Source organism: Ixodes scapularis, unplaced genomic scaffold (genome assembly GCF_016920785.2).
Source record: "Ixodes scapularis isolate PalLabHiFi unplaced genomic scaffold, ASM1692078v2 PGA_scaffold0__279_contigs__length_252992795, whole genome shotgun sequence".
Lineage (NCBI taxonomy): Eukaryota > Metazoa > Arthropoda > Arachnida > Ixodida > Ixodidae > Ixodes > Ixodes scapularis.
In genome coordinates, this window is record NW_024609835.1 from 252,061,979 (window position 1) to 252,085,974 (window position 23,996).

At 42.8% G+C, this 23,996-nt stretch overlaps 1 protein-coding gene across 1 annotated transcript in view; it reads right to left on the minus strand.

Annotated features, from left to right (window-relative positions):
* Positions 1–16,596: 16,596 nt before the first annotated feature.
* The window catches only part of LOC120844255 (glutamate-gated chloride channel), a gene marked incomplete at its 5' end in the record, with an annotated part of 134,397 nt that continues 126,997 nt past the window's right edge, over positions 16,597–23,996 (minus strand). The window contains one exon of the mRNA XM_042291251.1: positions 16,597–17,034. Within this exon, the coding sequence (XP_042147185.1) occupies positions 16,597–17,034 (438 nt within the window). The remainder of the gene's footprint in view (positions 17,035–23,996) is intronic.

Here is a 23,996-nt window from a genome sequence, read left to right on the forward strand (position 1 = left end):
GGTAGAATGATTTTTGTCTAATCGCAAGCAATTTGTACCTGCCAGCGATCACAACTCCCCTCAACGTCCCGTAACGTCCCGTGTCCCGCAGCGGTCATTGCTTGGGCCCTTGCTTTTTCTTGTTTATATTAACGACCTGCCTAACTGCATTTCTTGATGTATACAACTTTTTACTGATGATTGCGTTTTTTATTGCCACATTCTAGATCCTGGTGATCGTACCGCCCTTCAGTCCGAACAAGATATTTCATCTTGGTTTGGTACCTGGCTAATGAAACTTAACGCTACCAAGTTCAAGCCGAGGAGTATTTCACGCCATTCTAATCATGTGTTACCGTGTGACTACTGCCTTGACGATGTTTGTTGAATGCAGGTCTTCTACTACAAGTATCTATGCTTTACGATTTCTGATACCCTTTCATGGCGAAATCACGTGGACCGCACCACAAGAAACGCTAATCGTTCACTCGGTTATCTACAGCGTAACTTTTCTGCAGCCCCATCTGACCCAAAACTTCTGCTCTATACATCTTTAGTCCGATCAAAGCTAGAATACGCATCATGAATCTGGGACACTAATATTAACCCTCTTATTTTACAAATAGAAGCAATCCAGAACCGTTTGGCGCGTTTCAACTTTTTAAATTACTTCCGTACTGCCAGTGTCTCTTCAATGAAATCTAATCTTAACTTGCCCGATCTGTCATTGCGTCGAAAATGTCCCGTCTTTGTATCTTTCATAAGATTTATGATTTTAACTCTTCCCTCAGTGATCCTCTCTCTTTGCCACCATCGTATATTTCTTCCCGCAGTGACCAGCTGTACAAGGGTGGCGCGCCAAGCAGCCGCACTCACTTACATTTCTACTCCTTCATTCCCAAAACATGCGTTGACTGGAACCACCTCCACGCCTCCATCGCCCTGATCACCGACACCGTCCGCTTCAAATCTGCCATCTGCAACCAGTTTTGTCGCCCTGATCTTGTGATTATGTTGACGTTTATTATTATTTTTTTTTGTTTATTTCGCCCGCTCCTCCTGTAATGCTTCGGCCTTGAGAGTAAATAAACGAAATGAAATGAAGTGCTCAAGCGTTTAAGCGTTCAATGGCTGATATTTAACCGTTACCCATTTCCTGTTCCCCGTAAAATATATTATTTGTTGCAAGTGCCGTAGATTTTCGTGTGTACTCCCTTTGACTATGTGCATCATTACTTGGGCTACTCGCCATTCATGCGCACGGAAAATGAATGAATGAATGATTCATTTTTCCCAAAGAAAGTTGTCCCCGAGAAAAGTACACATATCTGCACCTCCGTTCCCCCTCGTCCTATCAATGATGAAGGCCTTCATCGTTGGTGCAAGTACGAAGTGGAGGCGTTGTGTGCGACAGAGTCCCTCACACAATGAGAATGGCAGGGCGAGTTTTCTTATCTAACGCCCGGCCTCGAAGACGCGCCTTATGCCCTTAACCGTGCTTTGGCTGCGCTCATGTGCTCCAAGTGCACGATGCGCCGTGGCGTTGCCGTAGCTAAGATGCCCGCACAGGCGGCGGGGAAACGGAAGCTCCACCCCGCCGTTCTTACCTTGTCAGGGGCTATATACGGCGCGGTAGACGTCCCATGGCTTAGCCTGATCACCTTCCGCTCTCCCTCTTTCGCAAGCGTCGCTTAAGTAGCACCGCCATCATCACACTGCATGGATGGCTAACAAAACTAGATTTAGCGACCTCTCCTGACCGAAGCATTGCGCAATGCATTCTCTCACGCTTAAAACGATTTTGTTAGCGTGAACAGCCTTAAATGCGCAACCTGCGTAATGCTGTTTTCCTTTTTTTACAAAAAGTGTTCAGCACTTACCTGTAGTATCCTTTTTGAAGGTCAGCTGACGAGAGAAAGGCGCCACTATTTTGTGTCCCTAATTTGTGAGGTTCGTTTTTTTTTTGTTTCGTTCTAATTCACTAATTATCGAAACCTTTCTTTGCTTCCTTCCAGTAAAATTGCGATATAAAATGTATACTGGAAACACATGTCAATATACTTTTCTTATAAAAAGCCCTGCCTAGGGTTATCAAATCACTACCTAAATCAAATATTCCTTCCAGTTGGAAGGGAAACATTTCAATAAATGGCGAAACAAGGAGAGAACTTTGACGGGGTGCAAGATTTAGATATGTAGTCGGCATGCAAAGAGGCCCGGTGGCTCAATAGTCTTAGAAATAGCGGCACACCTTTCAGTTGTCCTGACATTGTGTCGATCTGTTGGCTCCTCCTTCGTGAGAGTTTTCTTTACTTCGTACCTACACTTACAATTTTAACTACATAATGTGTGAGCTTTAAAGGTAACACCAGAATTAAACTGTTATCATCGATGAGCTCGAGGTTCAGGGAGGTGACAGGAAAGCAATATATTGGTTGTTTTCTCTCATCCGTTTTCTTTATTTCGTAATTGTTTTTCCTCAAGTCGCGTTTTGGAGGCTTGAAGAAGTGTCACGATTGTCGAGATCGCTTACGTTTAATGTTGGGGATAACACACCAACGACAGCCAAATCATATTTAAAAAGGAAATATTTTATTCCTTAAACTTTTCGAGCATAAAAAAGCCAGAAAGAACGTAACATGATCAGCATAACTTGGGCAACAAGAGGAACTTGAAAATGTACATGAAGGTTCACTTCTCCTTTCTCGTAGCGCCATCTGGCACTCAGTGCTCGCAAAGCAAGCCACAGATCAAATTCAACAAACGAGGGACAAAACTAGAACTACGACAAATGACGCCAAATTATCGCGTACAGAAATGTTCGCTACGAAGATGTCTTTCTCGCACCGAACACTTTGCTGAGTTCTGGGGCTCATTTAAATCCAGCGCGCGATTGGTAAAGGCCCGTCGGACAAAAGGCGGCCCCACTACAGAGAAACCGTATGTACAACCGGGCGCACCACCTGTTCAACATTCGGAAGGATGTTTTCATCGGCGCCTCCCTCCACTGCGTAACCTGCCCATTCTTTGAGAGTCCCTCGATGCTCTTGCGCCTCTATTCATGCGGTTAATATAAATAAACCAGAATGAACCATGTGTCTCTGAAACGATAGCGATGTCAAAGAACCGAAGGAAGCAACACTGGTCAAACATTCCGCGGCCGAAACTTTGAAAAAATTTGTCCTCATCATTGAGTCAATAGCGTGCTAGGAGTCCGCCTGTGATGAGCGCTGTTGTTCAGAGCAGAGATGACCATCATAGTAAACAATACGCACATGATATTGCGAGGTGTCCCCTCAGCGTCACCTGAAGTGCTTGCACTTTATAAATATTTCTCGTGACACACTTAACACACATTAGCACTGAATGATATGAACTTAAAGTTATAACACGGTGTGAGCCATGTCAATGAATAAAGATCTACCCCACGTAAAAGTATCTTCTGTCGTCTCTTCAACTTCACGTGTCGGTATATGCCCGAAAAAATTAGAAGTGTAGAAAAAGAAATTAAGCTCCTGGGCGAGTCAATTCGCTTCCCCAAAATACGCGCATCTATTTTCAAATGTTTTGTGATTTAAGGGTTTCTATTTTACGTGTTAGGTTAACTTGGTCGTACCGAAGCTACCATCACCTAAGTTCTTTTGTCCACCAGATTTTTCTTGAGAGCGAGAAAACTTGGTTTATCATTATTTCAGTCTTCCTGTGACATGTAAGCGTCCCGTATTCTTATCCGCCTTTGCTATGTCCACAACCCGTCTTTCTACCTCGTCTCAGTTCACACACATCCTGAATGTGAGGGTGTGTGATGATTTTCCACCAATCATTGGGAGTAAAATGCTATCGCCAGTACCTATCATACATTTATAAAATATATGTATAAACTGCCAGCGCACCAAATTTCACCGGTATTGTGGCCAGCGATACTTGTTTAGATCGCTAACAAAAGACGTAGCTCGCCAAACAGTGCGTGGACATGCTATTTTCATACCACTGTACAGATAAAAGGAATCTTAAAAAATATATATATATATATATATATTTGACCTCAGCGCAAAATGGTGACTTCCACTCTATAAAGCGACTGAGTGACTAGCCTGCATTCGCTCTAGTTCCAAGGGGATTGAACTACCCTGTGCCGACTATGACGACCAGACTTTGGAGGACTACGGACGTGCCGATTATTTTAGAAGTGGATAGAACAGGTGCTAACGACTTGTGCTGTATACGTTAGTGCAAGCAGGAAGCAAGAGACGCTGCACTTTGTTGCGATTCCCTTCTCAGTGAGGAATATGCTAATTTATCTACGATTGAAATCGACGCAGTCAGGTCTAATGGAAGTAATTTAAGGTCCCTCGAACGAGTCGACATGTAAGATTTGCAAACTCGGAACATAAAACGATAGCTTGGAGAGATTGTTACACTAGAGATTCATTTTTCGCATACGGAATCCCGAAGGACTGCCGAATAAGATATAATGAGCGTCCGATGCAACAGTCTCTGGAAGTTTTTTTTTTTTTCTAGGCCGTGCATGAGCACACTGACTCTCCGGTTTCGTGATTCATGAATGTATTTTTCATAAGGTAGGCACACGGTATGAACAAAACATTGTCATTTTTGTGATGAGACTTTCTTAAAGAGGCGAACAACACTAAGTCAGCGCAGACCAGCCGGTACCGGTTGGCATGGGAGGTAGAAAGGAAGCACGTTTAGTATGTTGCTTTAGAACTGAATAATCATTTTTTTTTTTTATAATTTCATCTTTTAGCGTTAGAGCACTAGAGAGGCTGCAGTTCGTAAACATTTTCGTTCGCAAAAGGCGAAGAAGGTGGCGTTGCATTGTCAGACCTTGGCAGACTCAGTACCTCGTTTTTCTAAGTTACGGAAACAATTTTCATCGCATGCTAGTATCTTGATTGGAACGATTCTCAGACTGGTGTGTTTCGCGTCCACCCAGACGTTTTAAGTTGTCCCGAAAGATTAACAAATAGTGCCACAGGAGCCGGCGTGCTAAGCTGTCAGATCTTGTGGCGGTGTGTGCTGCAAATTCTTTCGAAAGGTACGAGCGAATTCGAGTGTCACTCTCGGTGCAGCTTCAAAGCATCTGGCTGCTAAAACTTTTATGAACTGTCATTTACTTTGCGACCTACAGCATAATAGGAACCAGCCCCGTCTCTCTCCACTGCAGTGCCACCGCCAGAATTGTGGCAGCCAACAGCATGACAATTAAGCGACATCATCATATCAAAATAGGAGAACCACAAATAAGAACAACATAAAAAAAATGACGTCGGAAGGGCGCTCGAGGCACCATACTACCTAATAATAGAGGTTGTGGATCTCGAACAAACATTTTCCAAGCTATAATAGGCGATCCGTTTTAATTGGAGAGACGGGGGGGAGGGCACCTGAAGAGCGAGTGTGTCGCGGCACTTAGCAAAGATTAAACATTTGTACAAAAACGATGTTGCCTTAATCTTCCATCGTGGCATTCCGGTCTGATTCACGAAGCGATGAATGAAGTTTAAAACATACTGCTATCCGTTCTAAACGACCACTCGAAAACTAAACGAGTTATTGTCTAGGAAAAACGTGCACGCTAAAATTTGAGCGATATTGGCATGATTTTGACTTTTCGGATTTTTAATTTTAAACATAACACTGATATTTCACGCTTGAAGCGCCATATGTTTTTTTTATGAATCAGCTATGAGCAAAGGGCATGGTTTGCGCTTTTAGCCGACGACGACAAAGCGACTAGACACACACGAGCGGTGCGTGTATCTAGCCTCTCCTTCGTCTTCGTCTAAAAGCGCTACCATGACCTTGACATTCCAACACCAACTAGCCCAGCATTCTGCATTGACAGATATGAGTGCATGTAGTTTTAAAAATAGTTGCCAGTACGCATTGCATACACCTGAAATATATATCTTCGAGTCTATATAAATTTACTTTTGCCACTGTGGTGCCAACGGTTGAAAGTCGATGACAACAGAGATAGAGAACTAACAACTGCATGGTGTTCGTGTGTCAATTAAGCAAATAAAAAAAGCTTAGTGAAACTACTTCTTAATTTATTTTGTTTTATTTACCATCCAAATATCTTGTCTAAATTCATTTTGATATTTCTAAAGCCAAAGTGAAACACAAAATGGTATAACTCTATTTGAACTCTACAAATTCAATCGAACTTTTTATATCTTTATCCCCTCACCCTGTAATAGAAAATCTAAAAATTGAGTGAAATTGTGGCATGGCTTTTTTCAAAGATGCGAACAATCCCGACCTTCAACCCTTACAACCCCGCCCTTTAACCTTAATAATTTGAGTGATTATAATCTGTGTTTGCTCTGAGAGTAATTATCTTAATTCGTTCTTACAAATTAAAATCCCGTTTTCTTGATAGAGAGCCGCGAACAAAAACTTATTGCAGCCATCTCAACCTTCGGACCAGTCACTTTCTGTATTCAGACGCCGAAACAATTAGGCTCCGTGAAAACGGCCATTTTGAATCATTCGTAAAGTATGAGAATCTGAGTTCGTAGTGACGTTGCACGTGCCCCATTATGCGCACATTTTAAGCACAGACACATTCCCAGCTTAGAATGCCCAAACGCGCATCGTGCCTTTCCGACAAACACAAGTTCCACGGAACACAGCTATGATTTACTGGTTGTTCGTTTGATTATTCTTTGACTGCGAAACATTTGTGCACGCAGATACGTCAGGAAGGATGCTTGCGTTTTCATTCGGGGATATGGTCTGTTTTAAATGCACGCGTGAACATTAAGTTGCATGTTTGTCGCATTCGTGCACGTGAGAGAGTCTGCATCGGTTAAGTAGCGCAAAGCAAGATGTCAAAATTGTCCAGAATAATATTACAGCCGGACGGACAATTCTTCATTGAGAACTCAACTGAGTTACCATAAAGTCTATCGCTTGCTCACATGGCTCAAATTAGGCGGACTATCTTGTCTTTAGTGGGATCATAAATGTGTTCCTTTATTGGGTTAAATATGTTTAGTTTGAAACTACTTCATTCTTCCATAAATAATACTAAATTCTTGCTTAATTACCTCAGCCTGATGATGAGATTGGCCTTTAAAATGGGCGCGCTTGGTGCTTTTATCTCGAAAATTGCATTCAGTTTGCCGCAAGTCGCATGTTACTCAAATGTTTGCAGTTGCATGAAGAATTTACGGACTCGAACCAAGTCAAACTGACGCAGCAAGAATTTTCACGAATACTTTTGAACCAGACTAAGTTTCACTAAACTCGCATCAATACGGGTGAATGTAGTTAGCAAGTTGGCTTAGTTACCTTCCGGCACCAAAGAAAGCAGCCTGACCCGGCTGCCTGCTAGGTTTAATTAGCTTCAGCAGCGGCGCGCTGCAACTCTTCAAGATACTATGTAGCTACTTTAACCTCCATGCAGGTATGAGAAATGGTAATATTCAGCAATTAAAAGTGCACTTCTTCCAGTGTTTGCGGAACTAAACATTTTGCAACAGTTGGATACATTCGGCTGAAAGTGCACAGAACCCTTTTCATACATTCTAAGTACAGCAACGTTCGTATTTGGACGGGACGGTACGCGCTACAAGACAAATAAATAATCCCCAAAGTTGGTCTTCCATAAAAGAGTGCGGCGTAAACGTGCATAATGTGGGGTTCGACACCGGTTTCAATACATCGCTTTCCCAGTTGATGTAGTATATATCAAATACCGCTGCCACGTGATGAGGTCTATGGGCGGCAATGATGCGATAATGTTGGAAAGCAGTTTCAGTATTCCGTTGTGCACTTAAGGAACGTTGTGAGTCATGGAGAACTTAAGGACCGCACGGCGTATTATCTTCGGGGGTTGTTATCCGACGTTCTTCTAGACGGTCACCCGATTGGCTGCAAGACGTTCGGAACTCGCTCCAAATTTATTAAACCTTCCGTGACTAGAGACTCGTAATATATGTTTGTTTTTTCTACTTATACCCAGATAAAATTAGCGGTCAAATACTCCAACCGGGCGCCTGGAGAAGCTTACAACGTTCGGCAACACGGCCCCAATATTTCCGTTAGTCACTACACACAAAAAATAGCGAATTTCTTTATCGGACAATTTGGCATGCTCGCTCGACGGCGCGCTATAAGATGACGACGGCATGTTCGATCACGAAATGTTTTTGGTCTTTTGTTCTTCATTTATATGAACCTGTTCTAGAGCTTAATAAAACGAAACTGGATCGTGAGTTCTTTGCCTGTTATTTCCACCCACTTCTCACTCATTTTTCCGCTGTTTCATTTTTCTTGTACTCTAAATGCATTACACCGAAAAACCTGCTTGGATAATGTTAATAAACCACGCACTGTTATAGTCGCAGACAGGTTGACAACGGCAGGGGCTTTTCATTTGTCCTCTCTGCAGCGCAAGCGTCGCAGCTCCACTAACGGCGTTTGGTGAACCTTAAGCGTGCTCGCGAAGCCAAACCTCGACGCAACAAGCGCATAATGTGTGTCCCGAAGAAACGCCCTGCCATCCTCGTCCTACCCGAAACTCTAGCCCATGCGTCATGGCTCCCTGAGGCTAGAAACGGAGTCGAGAGACTGACCTAAGAACTCGAACCCAGCAATCGAATGGCGCCCCACAGGCTCGGTTTGATGTTGAGTGCAACTCTGACGAACACTACTGTCTGCTTGCCACCGACAGAGCCGTTCGTCATTCGCTTACATAACGGAACATCTTCGCCCAGCCGTGGGAAAAAACATTTCACTCTGGCGCGAATCCTTTTTTGTCTACCAATTGCACGAATGTTTTACATGTACTCGATAAATTGCTCGACTACGGTTATTTCTTCATAAAGAAGCTTACATTCTTAAGAATCATTTTTATTTGGGGGATATAGTACATGTAAATTAAGCGTCCGCGTGGAAGCGAAAAATGCAACTGATAAGTGCATCTTTAAATGAACTGCCAACTTATCCCGCGGCATTAAATAAAAAATGTCCCGGAATGACTCAGAACGGCCGGCGACGCTCAAAAAAAAAAGAGCTATCGTTTTTTTTTCGTGAGCGTTTTATTTCAGTTTTAAAAGTGCAGGAATTTAAGTCGCGATAAAAATACGCCTAGTACTGAAAACGTCAAATGACGAAAATAATCCCTAGGGAAGGGAAATAAGAGGGACAAAAGACAAACACGAATCTCCAAACACAGCTAGGTGACTGGTGCGCGACCGAAAAAATCCGCCTGGTCCGGGTATCGAACCCGGAACCTCACCATTTCCAGGGGAGCGCTCTACCATCTAAGCTAACCAGGGGTCAGACATCGGTAGAGCAAACGGGTTTTATCAGCTGCCACGAGTCTAACACCAACAAGAGTGAAGCTTGCAATTTTAGATTATGATAATAATGCAATTAAATGCAAAGGTGCGAGCGAGCTGGACAGTAATGACGAAAATAATCCCTGGAGAAGGGGAACGAGAGGAAAAAAGGACCAACACTAATCTCCAAGCACAGATAGGTGACTGGTGCGTGACCGAACCGGGACCAGGCGATCCCCGGACCAGGCGGATTTTTTCGGTCGCGCACGAGTCACCTAGCTGTGTTTGGAGATTCGTGTTTGTCTTTTGTCAAAGTTTAATGCCTTCAACCCCCTTTAAACTTCATTACCACTTTTATAATTCGTTACTGCTCGACTTTGCTTTAAGTTAATTTGTTTTACACATATGAATGTAGTACGACGCTTTTGTTGGGTTTATTAGCTTTCCTTAAGTCTACGACTGCTTACGGGATGCACTCGGCTGACCGAGGTGTCCAACGGGAAATATTAGAAATTGAAGTGTTCGTCTATGAAAATCTTCTACAGCAATTCTATGCGATGTACTAGTAGACTATATTCAGGAGATTGCATTGACATCATGGAGCACGCTGCAGCAAAGAAAAAAAAATGTTAGAAGCGAAATTAGGTGGCAGGAATAAAAAAACATGTGCGATTCACAGGACAAAAATAACGTCCAATGTAAAAAAAATAATAAATAAACGCATCGGGGGAGTGCATTAAAATTGAAACAATACAATTTTCTTGACTTATTGTAATCTTACCATCTTAGCGTGTTTCTTGGCAAATTTATAGTTCTACGAAATATCTTTAAAAAATTATCGCTTATGTTTCAAAAGGAATTGTGGGGTTTGACTTATCCACTGGGTTAAAATATCATAAATCATGGCAATATGTTTTTTTTTCTATTCCCGACTGCACAAGAGAGTGCACAATGAATTGGTGAAAATGAAATGGCCACTTTATTTTCATACTGCCACTAAAACGCCGGTCATTGGTTTAAATGAAGCACGAGTTGAGTTTGCCAAAACATAGCTGGGCTGTTGTTTTGTTTTTTGTTTTTTATTTATATTTTAAGATATTTAAGCATTCTTATTGTTTTACTGGATATCATGCTTCAATGCTCTTTTCTATGTGGAGGCAATCATTCTTTCCTATAGGTTGTAATGTTCATAATGTTCATTACATTAAAATTTAATAAATGAAACACGGTTGAGCTTGTGTCAGAAGTGTAATGTAAACTTTAAAAAAAGGAAAGCTCAAATTCATATATTGAAAAAAAAAATACTAGAGTGATTTAGTAATACCTGATCCTAAAAGCAACATTTTCCATAATTTACAAAGAAGTTGGCGTTGATCATATAGATTTGTCAACCAGGTTCATGGCGAATTTGAGCACATTCTTTCGGATTAGCAGCTTTAGTGCCATTTGAGAATAAAAACAGCCTATAAAAGTCGGTAACCGCGTGATAATTGAAACCGTGTCGCGCTGGATAATTTCCAAATGTCACAGCTCAACGAAGCGATAAATATTTGTCCCGAAAAGTCCCTATCGCTTTGTTAAATGCTGTTTATATGCTTCAAATAGTAAGGATTGCTATCTATGCTTCATCACTGATTTATATAAGATTTCGTCATAATACTGATTTTCTGCACTTTTCATAGTGGATGTGTGTATAGTGCCGATGCCGAATTACAGGTTTGTAAGAGCTGTGTCCAGGTAGTTTGTGAAAAAGTACGGGCGTGGTTAAGAAAGAAACGGGCATTTTACGCATAGTGTCGCGATTATGTACCTGCAAAATAATGGGATGGTTCCTAAAGAAACCCACAATGATATGTCTAGAGCTTTGGGGAGTCTGTTGTGTCATTTATTAATACAAAAGACAATGCCGGGGACTTAAATGTTAGAGAACATCTTATAAAAAGGATAATTGTAGTGGCCTGTAAAAAACTGTTAGCACACAAGAAACCGCCAACAACATATATGCTATATCGATGCAAGATCTACGAGAACCATCATGAATATAGCACAGAAAACGGGTGTCTCATGCCATGTGGTACACCTAATATTTTCAAAAAGTATTTGACATAAAAAGTTAACAGCTAAATGGGACACTCGAACTTCAGCCACACAGAAGAAAACGAAGGTGATGCTTTGCGTGCAACCTTTACGGACTTTTCGGAGGAAGAAATAGAACTTGCCTAACAAACGTGACGATGGATGAATCCTGCATCTAACAGCGGGTTTTTCTCAATAATAACGGAGCATGTGCGTGTGACAATATTTTCATCGAATATTAAGATGACGGTCTGCAGATGCGGGTTCTGCAAAGGTTGGACAAATCTTCCTGGAAGAGGCTGAAATGTAGGATCGCTAGGACAAGTGTACTCGATTTTAGAGAGAATAGAGAGAATACGTGAAAAAGGGCGTAGGAACATTGCCAGCCTTTCTTCGAAAATGAGTCAGGGTTGGAGCATAGGGATCATCCTACTTCTGAAAAGCCGATTGAACAAACTACTACGTCAGTGAAAAGGGGGAAAGGGGTTGGGCGCCTTACAGAAATAATGCGATAACCATCTCTTCTCTGTCTTCGACATTATTGAACGTAGCATCACACAATTTGCTATCCGGTAGTGACCGATAAAGTTTTTATATTAGTATATTTCCCGTTAATCTTATATCCTATATTTACTTTATTCAGGAAATTCCACGCGGCTTACGAGACGTCTATTAATAAATCAACTTTTTAGATATCTTAAATAACAAAGTTTTTATTGTGACTCTATGGGGTGTTCCTCACTATGTCGTTCGGCCCGGCCGGATAGAAGTTGCTGCCCATTTCACACAAAAGCCTTGTAAACGTTTCACCCATAAAAAAGCCATTTTATCTATGCATGCGAATATGATATCTACGTGTGTAATTTCGCCCGCTCTCTTGTTTTTTTTTCTATTTATATATATTTGTATTTACCTTCAGGCACACCATGTTATAGAAATAGGGCGCATATAAAAATAATGGTGAAAATAAGACATTGTGAAGTCAAGCTGCCGCTGTTTTAACTGACATCTATGCTCTCGCAAAATGACTTTTCTGGCTTTGTGGTACTGTAACAAACAATAAAAGACGTGCTAATTGTATTATTCTATGAGCTAATTGGCGAATTAGAAAAAATCGGTCTCCACACTCATATGAAAGCTTTATAATGCAACTCATGGAACGCCAAGTACACCAAAATTGTTATCAAACCTTACACCTTTACCTACACCAAACCGGTGTAGGAACAGGTGAGAAAGGGAAAATGGTTTCATAACCAAAAAATAGCTTCAAAATACAAGGACACAAAGAAGGAAACACACGGGAGAAGGCCTTGACTATCAATTTTCTTATTATAAAAAACACATTCTAGTTCACGCAGGCGTATGGTCTTTTTTTCACTCTGTGGTTGCTTCTCTCTGCTTTCTTCGAATGCGAATTTCGAAAAAGGCTATCACTCTATCCCTGAGGTTCACAGATGGTCAGCTCCCGCACGCTGTTTTGGATTTTTCTTTCGTTACTCTATGGTGGGCCCTAACTACCTCCCTAGATAACTGAACTTTATGTTTGTATATGCCATTTGTGCTTCGGGAACGCGGTTCGCAGCCGCAGTCACGGCAATGCATTGCTAAAAGGAAGAAAGCTCCACCTTTTAACGAACAATGATGTTCGCGAAGTCGGATTTCCGCGTGAACAAGAATCTGTTTTCCATAACAAGCAAATTGATATTCAGCGCCTTCTCTTGTCTGACTGTTTGTTCTCTCCTTAGTTTCCTTTTATTTGTTCTGTTTTTCATTATGAACGTATACCAGCTAGCGCAACTCTTCATTTAAGTGAAATGTCTACAAAACAGCTGGTTTGTAGACACTTCTTTTTGGTGAATTTCACGTAGGGCAATGTCTCACAATCAATCAAACAATGTACTATTTAACGTTTGAATTGCAGCATAGGCATTTTGTTTATTTCATGTCGGCGTTAAAACACTGCATGGTACGGATACTTGTTTTCCACATTGAGGGGAGAATACGTTTGCGGTATGACTGCCAAATGTTCCAAACAAATGGCGAAAACTACAGCTAATTTTCTAAAACGAATACATTCACCGCGGACGATGTTCCCCACAGATTTCGTGACAGCAATACGCAATAGATATTAAAAATAATCGTTTAAGAGCAAACTTTATAAACCGTTGGGGCAAATCTGCAAGCTCAAAATTCGAGGCGAAATTTCGTCAACAGGAACCTCCATTATAACCTTAAAGGCAATCCTTCAGGGAGAACACTTAGCCGGGGTTTGATGAGTTCCCTGTCAAGGCAAAGTCTGAATAAGCAAGTCAAGAAAGTGTGCGTCTCTGTGCGCGTAACACAACAAAGTAGCAAAAGTTACAACTTCCAAAAGCGTAAAGTGCGCGGCAGGGGTGGAGAGCTTCAAAAATATACGTTCTGTGATAGAAAGTGGGCAGCAGCGGCGAAGGCTCTTCCCACCCCTCTGTTGGTGATAGCTACCACCGAACCTCTGTGGAGTCCACGCATGCCTATGTACAGTGGATGGTACCTGTCGTACGGACGAATCCAAAACCACAACCGCAAGTGACTCGCCTCCATCTAGCGGAGGTTTTTTTTTTTTTTTTTTTTTGCGTTTTCCCGCTGAACCAGTTACAAACGCGAAGCTAGCGTGAGAGAGTGCCATTTGTGTAACTTGTCTCACAAACGAATGCTGCCAAGCAGTTCCCTCCTCTTTTCGTACTAACGGATATCCGCTCGTCTCTAGTACCAAGGCAGCCTAGACAACTACGAACGCATTATAGTGGTGTACACCATTTTACCTGCCCTGTCGCATTTCATGGCAAGGGAAATGTTTCATATTTAGTTTCAAATAGAAAACAATTTTCCGTCAGATTCCTACAGTGCCAAGTTTCGCTGTGAGAATTCTTCCGAAAATAACGTTTTCGAGCGCGATACGATGGGAGGGGTGGGTCCTACACACCTTGAAGGAAAGTAAATGAAGCTAGATTCAAGACAGCGCCAGATATTGCAGGAGTAAGTGAAATAGGTCATACTAAAACTTTTTCAGTGATAAAGCACAGCTATCGCATTAACTTGCTTTGCTAAAAGATTCAGCGGGCCCTCAGCTCCAGATGTGTGGCGTTCCGCACTAAATGACAATAGCGTAGCCTACTCTCTGGAATACAAAATGTATCTGGAAACAAATGAAAGCTCTCTACATAGATGAACTTATGATAGACATCATTAGTGGCACAATATGTGATTTGCTCTCGAGTATATTCAGTGTACAGCTATCGAGAAGCTGGCGAAGTGCAGACAACCTGGTTTTCTCATGAACTTGTATCCTCGATGTCTAAAAAGCAATTACAATTTTATAAGCGCTTGTATTATAGAAAAATCGCTGTACTTGTAGCTCCCAGATAGGTCAAAATTAGGTTTAACAACCTAATTCCAATGCGGAATGGTGTTCTGTACCATAACTGAAACTACGAAAGGCAACTGCACAGGTCAGCAAGCTTTCACCTCAAGAATAAAGCGTATGTTAACAAGTTTTTATAACTTTACAAGGAGTCCCTTATCTTCTTACTTTCCAAAAAAAAAAAAAAGGCTATTAGATTCTTAACAGGTTAGTTGGCGCTGTCCTGTTGAACGGTATTGTCTCGGATGATGGTAAAAAGCGCTTTCCTTTATTATTATTATAGAAGACATATAACTACAACTGTGAGTATCGAAAAACTTCTCTTTGCATTTGCCCAGTGGGACGTCCTTCGGTTTACTACAGCACAAACTACACGCTCCTGCGTTGGCTTCCAATGCGATAAAAGGGAAACGCGACGATATATTGCGCTTCATCTTGCATAGAGTCGCCAACGTCCCCGTGTCTTCGCGCTTGCAAGGTCTGGGAAAAGGGACATATTTCATTGCTCTCTGCAATCGCGAGGGTCGCGTGTTTCGGAGCACGTTATGGCGGGTGCAGATGACACCAGTCCTCGACTACGATGAAATAGGTTACATGGTCGGGTACAAGTTACATTTCAAATTGCCATAAAGCGGCTGGCCAACTCTAAACAAACTTCTATATACTATAAAACTTTCGAGAGATCAAAACATCTGTACTAACCTCCTGCAAAAATCGATTCGCAGATAAAAATAATCTTCAGCACGTTGAGTGATGGTTCCCTTGAGGTCGCAGCCATTTTACCAAGGAAGCAAAGAACCTAAGAAATATTCAAACTTTTATTTCCTGCGCGCTCGCCTGTCTCTTTTTATGAACTAAGTGACATATCAGCCTGAAAATCAAAGTGTGGTTTTCGCCAAGACAGTCCTTGCAAAATTGAATGGCCGAATAGAAAAAAAATGTCCACCTTAATAATGGACCAAAACAAGCTCCCACCCACTTTTTTTTTTGGTCATGTCAGAGTAACCAACCCTGAAATTTAAAATCCAAGTATGGCTTTTACATGTCTCCAAAAAAATTCAGCAGAGAGGAGAAATTCCACTTCTTATAACCACGTAGTTTTTCTTTATGCAGGGCCGAATATTATATGGAAAGCTTTCGAATCATTTCGATACCTTTTTGTTTCTGTTTAATATCTAGCACTCCTTATCAAAGACAGAAGGTTTGCGGGGCCTAAGGTTGGTGTGGAACAATTGCTTTCTTTGAAGCAAGAATTTACAGCAACATGGCATCTGCGAATCTCAAGCACATCGTTAAGACTCACAAGCCAGGGCATTTCCAGTCCCAGAGCACTTTCGTTGCTCCTTCGGTAAAATGGCCTGAAGTGCGAATACTCAGTGGACCGCGTCAACCCTACATAATTCTCGCAGTGATTTGTACACACGCCGCTCTTTGTTCGCCCAGTCACACTGCGTTGCGAAGACCGGTACGCACGGCCTCCATAGGGAGTGTCTAGTACGTACGTCTCAAGTTACATTGCAGAGAGTATGGCGGATATTTCCGAGAGAACAGGAGCGCCGTAATCTGCCGCATGCCGCACCAAGCCGCAGATATGCGATCCTTTCTGCAAGCGAATGATTCACCATGGACATTCAAACTCCGGTAACGCTATACAATTTTTCCCAAGCGCTTACTTGCAATCTCCCGCCAGGTAAAACAGAGTAAGGCTTTCGCGGGACGCGCCCAAGCATGCAGGGCGTACCTGCAGAACACACACCCATACGCGCAAGCACCAAACCCGGGCGGCAGAAAGAGAGATCCAAGGCGCCACACGAGGCGCCGCGGGCGCTAGTACTCGATGAGCTTCCAGTTCTCCTCTGCCAAAGGCCCGATGGCGGCGTAGGCCAGGAAGAACCCGAACGTGAAGACGCCGAACAGTACCGGGAACACGGTTCGTGAGAAGTAGTCAATAGCTTTTGCAATACGCGGCTTGGGCGGCAATTCGGTTGGGAAGAGTTGGGGCCGTCGGAGCCAGGCGAACACCGAGGCTACGGCCCGGAGTCTCTCAGTCCTGGGCCCGGCCCCGTTCCCCGTCATGGCGGCCGGCTCTCCCGTGCTGAGGTCGATGCCCGCTGCATCCGTGGGCGTGGGTGCCGACCCCGCTGTGGTGCCTAACCCGGCCAGGCCCGCCGAAGCAGAGAGCGGACGCACAAGACTGTTCACGTCGTGCGCTGCAGCCGGCTCCTGCAGGCCTCCTGAGCTCGCCTTGTGGTTACTGCTCTGCTGCTGCTGCAGCTTCTCCGGGAAAGCGGGGAGCAGGAGGAGGGAGATGGAGTGGTTCGTAACGGCGGGGAGAGCATGGCACGGGATGGGACGCGTATGGACCACGGAAGGGCAGGAATGGGCACAAGCACGAACCAAATCAGGGCACGAGGAACCAAGTGCGCACACGTTGGATAGATACAAGCCGGTCCAGCATAAGCAGGATTCATGTCCAGTCGCATTGGGTAATTATAGTGCAGTCGTAAAAGTGATCAGCGTTGAGCGTTTGAAAGCAAATGGGGACATCAGTTAGTGTCAAATGTCGGCAGTGTTTAGCGGTGCAAAATTAGGTCATGTGTATAAGGAGTCGAAAGAAATTATTTCAGATGTTAATTCATTGGCGACGAGGAGGGACGAAGTATGTGTTTTTATTTATTTGTTGGTTTGTTGAATGTGTCAATCCAAGATACGAAACAAAACGCCGTTTGTTGAAGTCATTTCAAGGGCCGGATTTAGCGAGATGATAAGAAGGTAAAAAGAAAACATATAGAAGCACCAAATGTGCACAAAAAAAATAAATGCGCGAATATGAAGTCATATTATACAAAATAAGATTATAAAATAGGGATGGTAGCAAAAATAGATTGGCATGTATGTAAATAAACGATTGTAGGATATGCGGGAAGAGTGTTCAATAGAGGGTAGTGCGCATCACAAAGGAGTTGGGCAGTGCAATTTGGTTTGGGAAAGGAGGAGAGGATTTTGGAAGAGAAAACAAGGGTAGGACACTATGTTATTGACTCGTACACGTATGTCAAAATACATCCTCAAGTTGCGCGCATATCGAATCAGATGTAACAGCTTTGAATCACGAAGCCCTTACAGACTTTTGAACTTAAGAAATAAAATTCAGCCGCTAAGTCTAATGTACTGCGCACACAGTACATGCCTAAACTTCTTGAACACTGCAAATATTAACACATTCATTAACAAGTGGCGTATTATATTCTTTTAGGTATTTGAAAGTCGAGCTTCTATTTATTCTTAGTGCATTTCGTGAGCCTTTTATTGACGGAAACCCCAAGTAGTAGCTTAAATTTGGAGTATTGCGGTTCTTGCCCTAATTTGAAGACTCAACTGCAAAACACAAGAACAAAACATTCTTAGAAAACCTGTTGAGTATGTCATAGATAAAGGCGCACTTTAGAGCGGACACATTTCATGTCCGTCTAAGGCGGCAGAACTGTTGTGAATTGCACTGAATTTGAAGGAATGGTGTAAGGAAAAGGTGGGCTTCAGCGATAAGCTTGATGTGGAAAAAAGAGTTCATTTTGGCGAGAACGTGCAGGTGGAAGGCACCGGCGCTGCTCCTAGCCAGAGCTGTGCATCTTCAGCAAAATGCCAGTCAGGGGAAAGAGAGAGAGAGAAAGAGAGAACGACGTGCATAAGGAGTCTCGATGCAAAAGAGGAATGGTGGGGCGAATAGAGGAGAAGTGAGAGAGAAATAGAGAAAATATGCCGAGGAGGTGTCGCTGCTGAGTGGAAAAGGTTTACCTCAGCCATGGACCCCCTGGTGACGTCTTCTAGAATGCTTCCTGAGATGTCGGAGCGGGAAGACACCATCAAGGTATTGTAGTCGTGGGGCTATACCGTTTGTTAGGGAAGGAAGGGACCAGAACGAACCAGCATTGTTAGTGACCGCGTGGTTCTTCTGGTCGGTTGGACAAACATAGGTTATGCGGGGGTCAACGTGCCCACTGCTATCCCTCTTCCTTTTGAAAGTGACAGATATGCGGCGAATTTGTGGGGTATGACTAGTTAGAATAAATCGCCTCATCAAGTATCCCGGTTATCATTAGGTGAAACTATCAAATGAAATCGATGTCTCTGAAGGACTACCTGACTAGCGTAATGTGTGTAACAATCGGCGAATGAATTGAGCCATATTTGGTAAAGTCTCAAATTTGGAAACAGGTATGCCTTCGTCCACGTGGCAATTAAATGTCATGGGAATGGCTCCACCCTCGAAGTGCCGTTCTTTGACAACGTCCGTGGTTTAGGAACATGGTTTTGTAGATAGTATAGAAATTAGAGCTGTACCTCGGTCATAGTTTTAAGACCACCCTCGACAAAGCCCTGCTGTGACTGTAGCACCAATACAACGGCCACCAAATCTGTATTGGCAACTCATAAATAGCTCATAATAGAAATCGTGAAAAACCCATAAGAACGCTAAATATTATTCGCAGGACAAAAAGGACATTTTAACGCAAGTTGATATAATTAGTCTAAAAGCAGTATAATAAATAATATAACCTCTATAAAGGAGCTATATGTTGTTTCTCACAGATAGCTTTTATATACAGATCGTTGTCCACTACATGATCTTACTGTTAGCAGGTGTTACCAGGTGTATTGTCATTTAATACTTGCCAACGTACACCTAGAAATGGTACAAAGGCGTGCGGTCAAATTAATCTATGTAAAATTCAAAAGGTTATTTTTTCCATCACAGTTCATCAAAGCAAATAACCTATCAATGCTTCAACTACGCAAAAATCTCGTCAGGTTGAAATTCTTATTTTTTAACTAAAATAAACAAACAATGTTAGGTTTAATACGCATAATTATTTTTTCCACTAATATCACAGCCTTCGTGGAACCATAACGAATACTAATTAACACCCATATTTGCAGGCAACAATAGTTTCAAATTTTCGTTCTCTGCCCACGCCATCTTGGAAGGAAAGTTCTTACGTACAAGCTTTTTTAGGCTAACAATTTTTGTGGTGAAATTTGAATTTTTGTGGTGAAAATAAACACAAATAGAAATACAAGTAAGAACGTGTCGAAATACGAACACAAAATGAATAAAAGCAATTGTATGCCACGAGGCTACACCAGCAATACTAAAGACGTAAATAACAAAATTTGAAATCATTTAAATTTCATGAAAAAGAAGGGACCTCCCTTCTTTTTCATAAAATTATATGATTTAATTTTTTTAATTTACGTCTTTAGTATTGCTGGTGTAGCCCCGAGATGTACCATTGCTTTTATTCACTTTGTTTTCCTGTTTCGACATGTTATTACTTGTATTTGTATTGGTGTTTATTACTATTCCCTCCTGCTTGAGCCAGTTTCTGGCCTGCAGAATGTTCCAAATAAATGTCACATAAACCTCCATTGTTCTGATTTTTAGTGTAATATTTGGTGGAAGTTCAAAGGGTCAGTGAACAGATTCACGCGATTTGCAAACGTTTGTATTTTCCAGGGTACCCGACTTGTCTAACGTAATTTGGAACTTTCAATAACATGTCTGAAAGCATAGAATCCTAGTTCCTCTGGTTTCTGAATGTCTCTGTACTGTTCACTAGACGCATTTCACCTGGGTGACTTGGAAAACGTATTAATGTATTCACGTCCATCTAGAGCATATATTAGGTTCGAGATACTATTCTATCAATTGTGTCGGAAGTGTTACTCCGACGTGCAATAATATAAATGACGGTAAGAAGAAAGGATGACCCAATGAGGCTAACCTACACTATAACTTTGGTTATTTATAATTTAGAAATCTAAACTAAAAACATTTTAGACTGCTGGAAGAAAAGAACAAAAAAACGTTATCGTGACGAAAAGACAGCTACACGTCCCGTCACCCGCAACACTGCTGCTGATTTAGTTGTTTTCCCGCTAAAAAGTAAAAAAAATGAAAAAAGGCGAAAAAGTGAACACAGTTAAGGCAAAAAGGCAAATTGTCGAGGAACACGAACACCATTTGCAGATGGTAAAAATACTAAGAAAAAGATTGAAGATAAAAGAAACATAAAATTTGACACCAGGTTACTTGTCGTCAAATCGTGAGATTAAGGTTGCAAAGTTCCTTATGCGATAAGGCAATCGGCGTGCCGCTGATGCACACAGCCCCACTAGAAAAATTATTCGGGCTTCATACAGCTCGCGAGTTCTTTAAGACCTGAAACACCTAAGGACTTTTGGTATGGTTAAACTTCGCAGTGCACATACAATCCCTTACGTGTATTGCTAAGTGGCCAGGTGGTGACGACCTCGAGGATAAGGCATGCTCTTGTAGCCGGTCATTGAAACATGTTCCTGTCTGACCCACATATATTTTGCCGCAGGTGAAAGGAATTTCATACACCACGCCTCGTTGGCAGTCGACGTATTTTCGCTGATGGTTCAATTTTTACTCAACTTACTGTGCTTGAGGATTGTTGATCCTCGGACACAACCGCTTGAGTTTGTCCAATGCAGAAAGTTCCTCTTAGACATTATATTTAGATGCAATCTTTTTCAAATTGTGTGAAATTCGATGAATGTTGGGCAGCACTGCTGGTCGGGGGTTCTTGTCTCATGTGCGCTCTCGATGTCTGTCGGATGTGATCAGTGGCTCAGGTACTTCAAACAATATACCGGCTGATTCAAGGATACGGCAGGCTATTTAAATCGACCGCAAAATTCGGTTTCTTAACCTATCGCGCTACGACTTTGTGCAGCGTTGCCCACAGATGGTGCTTTTTTTTTTTTTGTAGAATTTGCAAAGAGCGAACTTACCTGAGGGAAAAGTAAAGAAAGAAAAAGGCTTAGCTCCTATAGAAACGCCGCGACGCCACCGGTCTGCAAACAACACGGCACCGTTTCGCACAGGAGACAAGAGATGGCGCAAGCGGTCGCGACGCCAACTGCCGCCAACGAACGAGCAGACGACGCCGAGAGCCGGCGCATTTAGCAGACAAGAAACTGCAGTTCCTTGTTGTTACCGCGCCTGTTTTTGTTTCTGCGGCTGTCGCCGCCTGCGGAACGCGCGCCGCTTTTGAGTCGAAAAAATTCTCTGCTAAAGACGCTGGCTCTCGGCGCCGTATGCTCGTTCGTTGGCGGCGTTCGTCGTGCCATCTCTTGTGTCCCTTGCGAAACGGTGCCGTGTTGTTTGCAGACCGGTGGCGTCGCAGCGTTTCTATCGGAGCTAAGCCTTTTTCTTTCTTTACTTTTTCCTCAGGAAAATTCACTCTTTGCAAATTTTACAAAAAAAAAAAAAAAGAAATGCACCATCTGTGGGCAATGCTGCACAAAGTCGCAGCGCGATAGGTTAAGAAACCGAATTTTCCGGTCGATTTAAAGAGCCTTCGGTCTCTTTGAATCACCCGGTAGAATGTAGGAACCCCGATGACTTCAGACGCAGCACTTGCGCTTGAAAGATCCCAGCCGCTTAATATGTACACGAATCTTTCTAGGCAGCACTCATTGTACTTTTTACAATTCCTCTCTTTATGATTTTTGAGCGTGCCGAGTCCAATTGTAGCAGGCATGTTTTGGTTCTTGCTGAACACTTCCAGCACGTGCGCTTGTCTTTTAACATTAGTTGTAGATCCAGAAATCGAAACTTAAATTTGTATGAGACTAGAGTAAATTGAGCCCGATCACATTGTGAAAGGTAAATGTTACAGAGGACTGGAGCCACGCAAGACCATATACATACTCCTTTGTTTTGTAGGCAAGACGTATCTTCGTACGCTACTACGCTGGCCGATAGATAGAACCGTAAAAGTCTAGGATGGAATCTGCCAGCATTCAACTTTCATTTTAAAAGAACATAATCCCGTTAGCCTCAGTACACTCTTTGACAGATAAAAACATTTTGTTGTTTTAGATTGAATAAAAGAGTTCCTCCGCATCAAGTGAAAGCCCGTGTTTTATTGCTGAAATGCTCTGTTGTCGGTGTTGCATAACCTCCTCTGAGCTAGGGAGGAGGAATGGGTCGTTCACTTTGAGGTTAGACAGATGTTGCATGAGAATGACCAAAGGATGTGGGCAATATGATTTTAAGATTTGATACTGGTTCCTGAAAATTCTAAACAACGTCAGACGTGTTAAATATCTATACTAGAGAATATCACTTTTTTGTGAAGCACGCAATTCTGGTCGCTCAAGCCTTAAATTGCTAGCAAATTTTGAAATATTACATAAAACATAAAAAGTATTAAAGGGCAACTCCGCTTCATTTTTGGTTTTGAAAAAACAATGCAGTCCTCTTCAGTATCGCCTAGGAAGACCACACGTCAAATATTACGACGCAGTTCTGTCTAAACGTTTCTTAAACGGTCCGGCAAACTTTGCAACTCGCCAAGTTGCCGAAATCGGGTGACTCGAGCGGGCGAATTCAGGCGCAACCAACAGCGCAGTCAAGGCTACGGCATGGGCGGAGCCAACATTGAGCTAAACGTAATCATCATGGCCCCCTATTGCTTGTTTTTACTTCTCCGATCGAGCGTAGCGCGTGACGTCGCAGCGTTGCCTCTCGGCGCTCAGCGCTGTCCACGTGATTGGCGTACGCGCCTGCGCAGCGCGCTTCTTGGGAGCAGGCCAACCGCACGCCGTGGTCCCGCCGTTACCGCCGTCTTCCGCGTCACAACCACCGTCGTCGTCTCACCGTTTGTGATTATTGCCTCTCGGAGTTTCGTCCACACTATGGACACCACGTGCGCAGAGTCGCACACTTATGCCGCAGTTGTGCAGACGTCGTCGAATGCCGTAGACATCAAAACGTGGGGAAGAGTGCGGTGCAGACGACAATCGCGCCTGCCGCACGCCCGCCCTCCCCCATCCCGCCCGTCGGTGGGCCGAGGATCACGTGACCTCTCGTACCACGTGGTGGCCATTTACTTGGCGGCCCGAGGCCAATGTTGCCGGACGGAGCCGAAGTTTCGGTTTCGATTTCCGCTCGTGTTTAAAATTAGACTTAAAAAATATATATCCCATTTTTCGCGAAGCAAAAGAGGTAGTGTCTTTTACTGGGGCTTTTTAATTCGAAATCACTCATTATCCCGAAATCTTCGGAATCGAGCGGAGTTGCCCTTTAAGGTGTACGTTGGCAGGTAAGGCTAGACAAGAAACCTGCTTACAATATGATCATACAGTGGATATCGTTCTGTACAAGTACAGCCCTTTACTGTGATCAGACATTA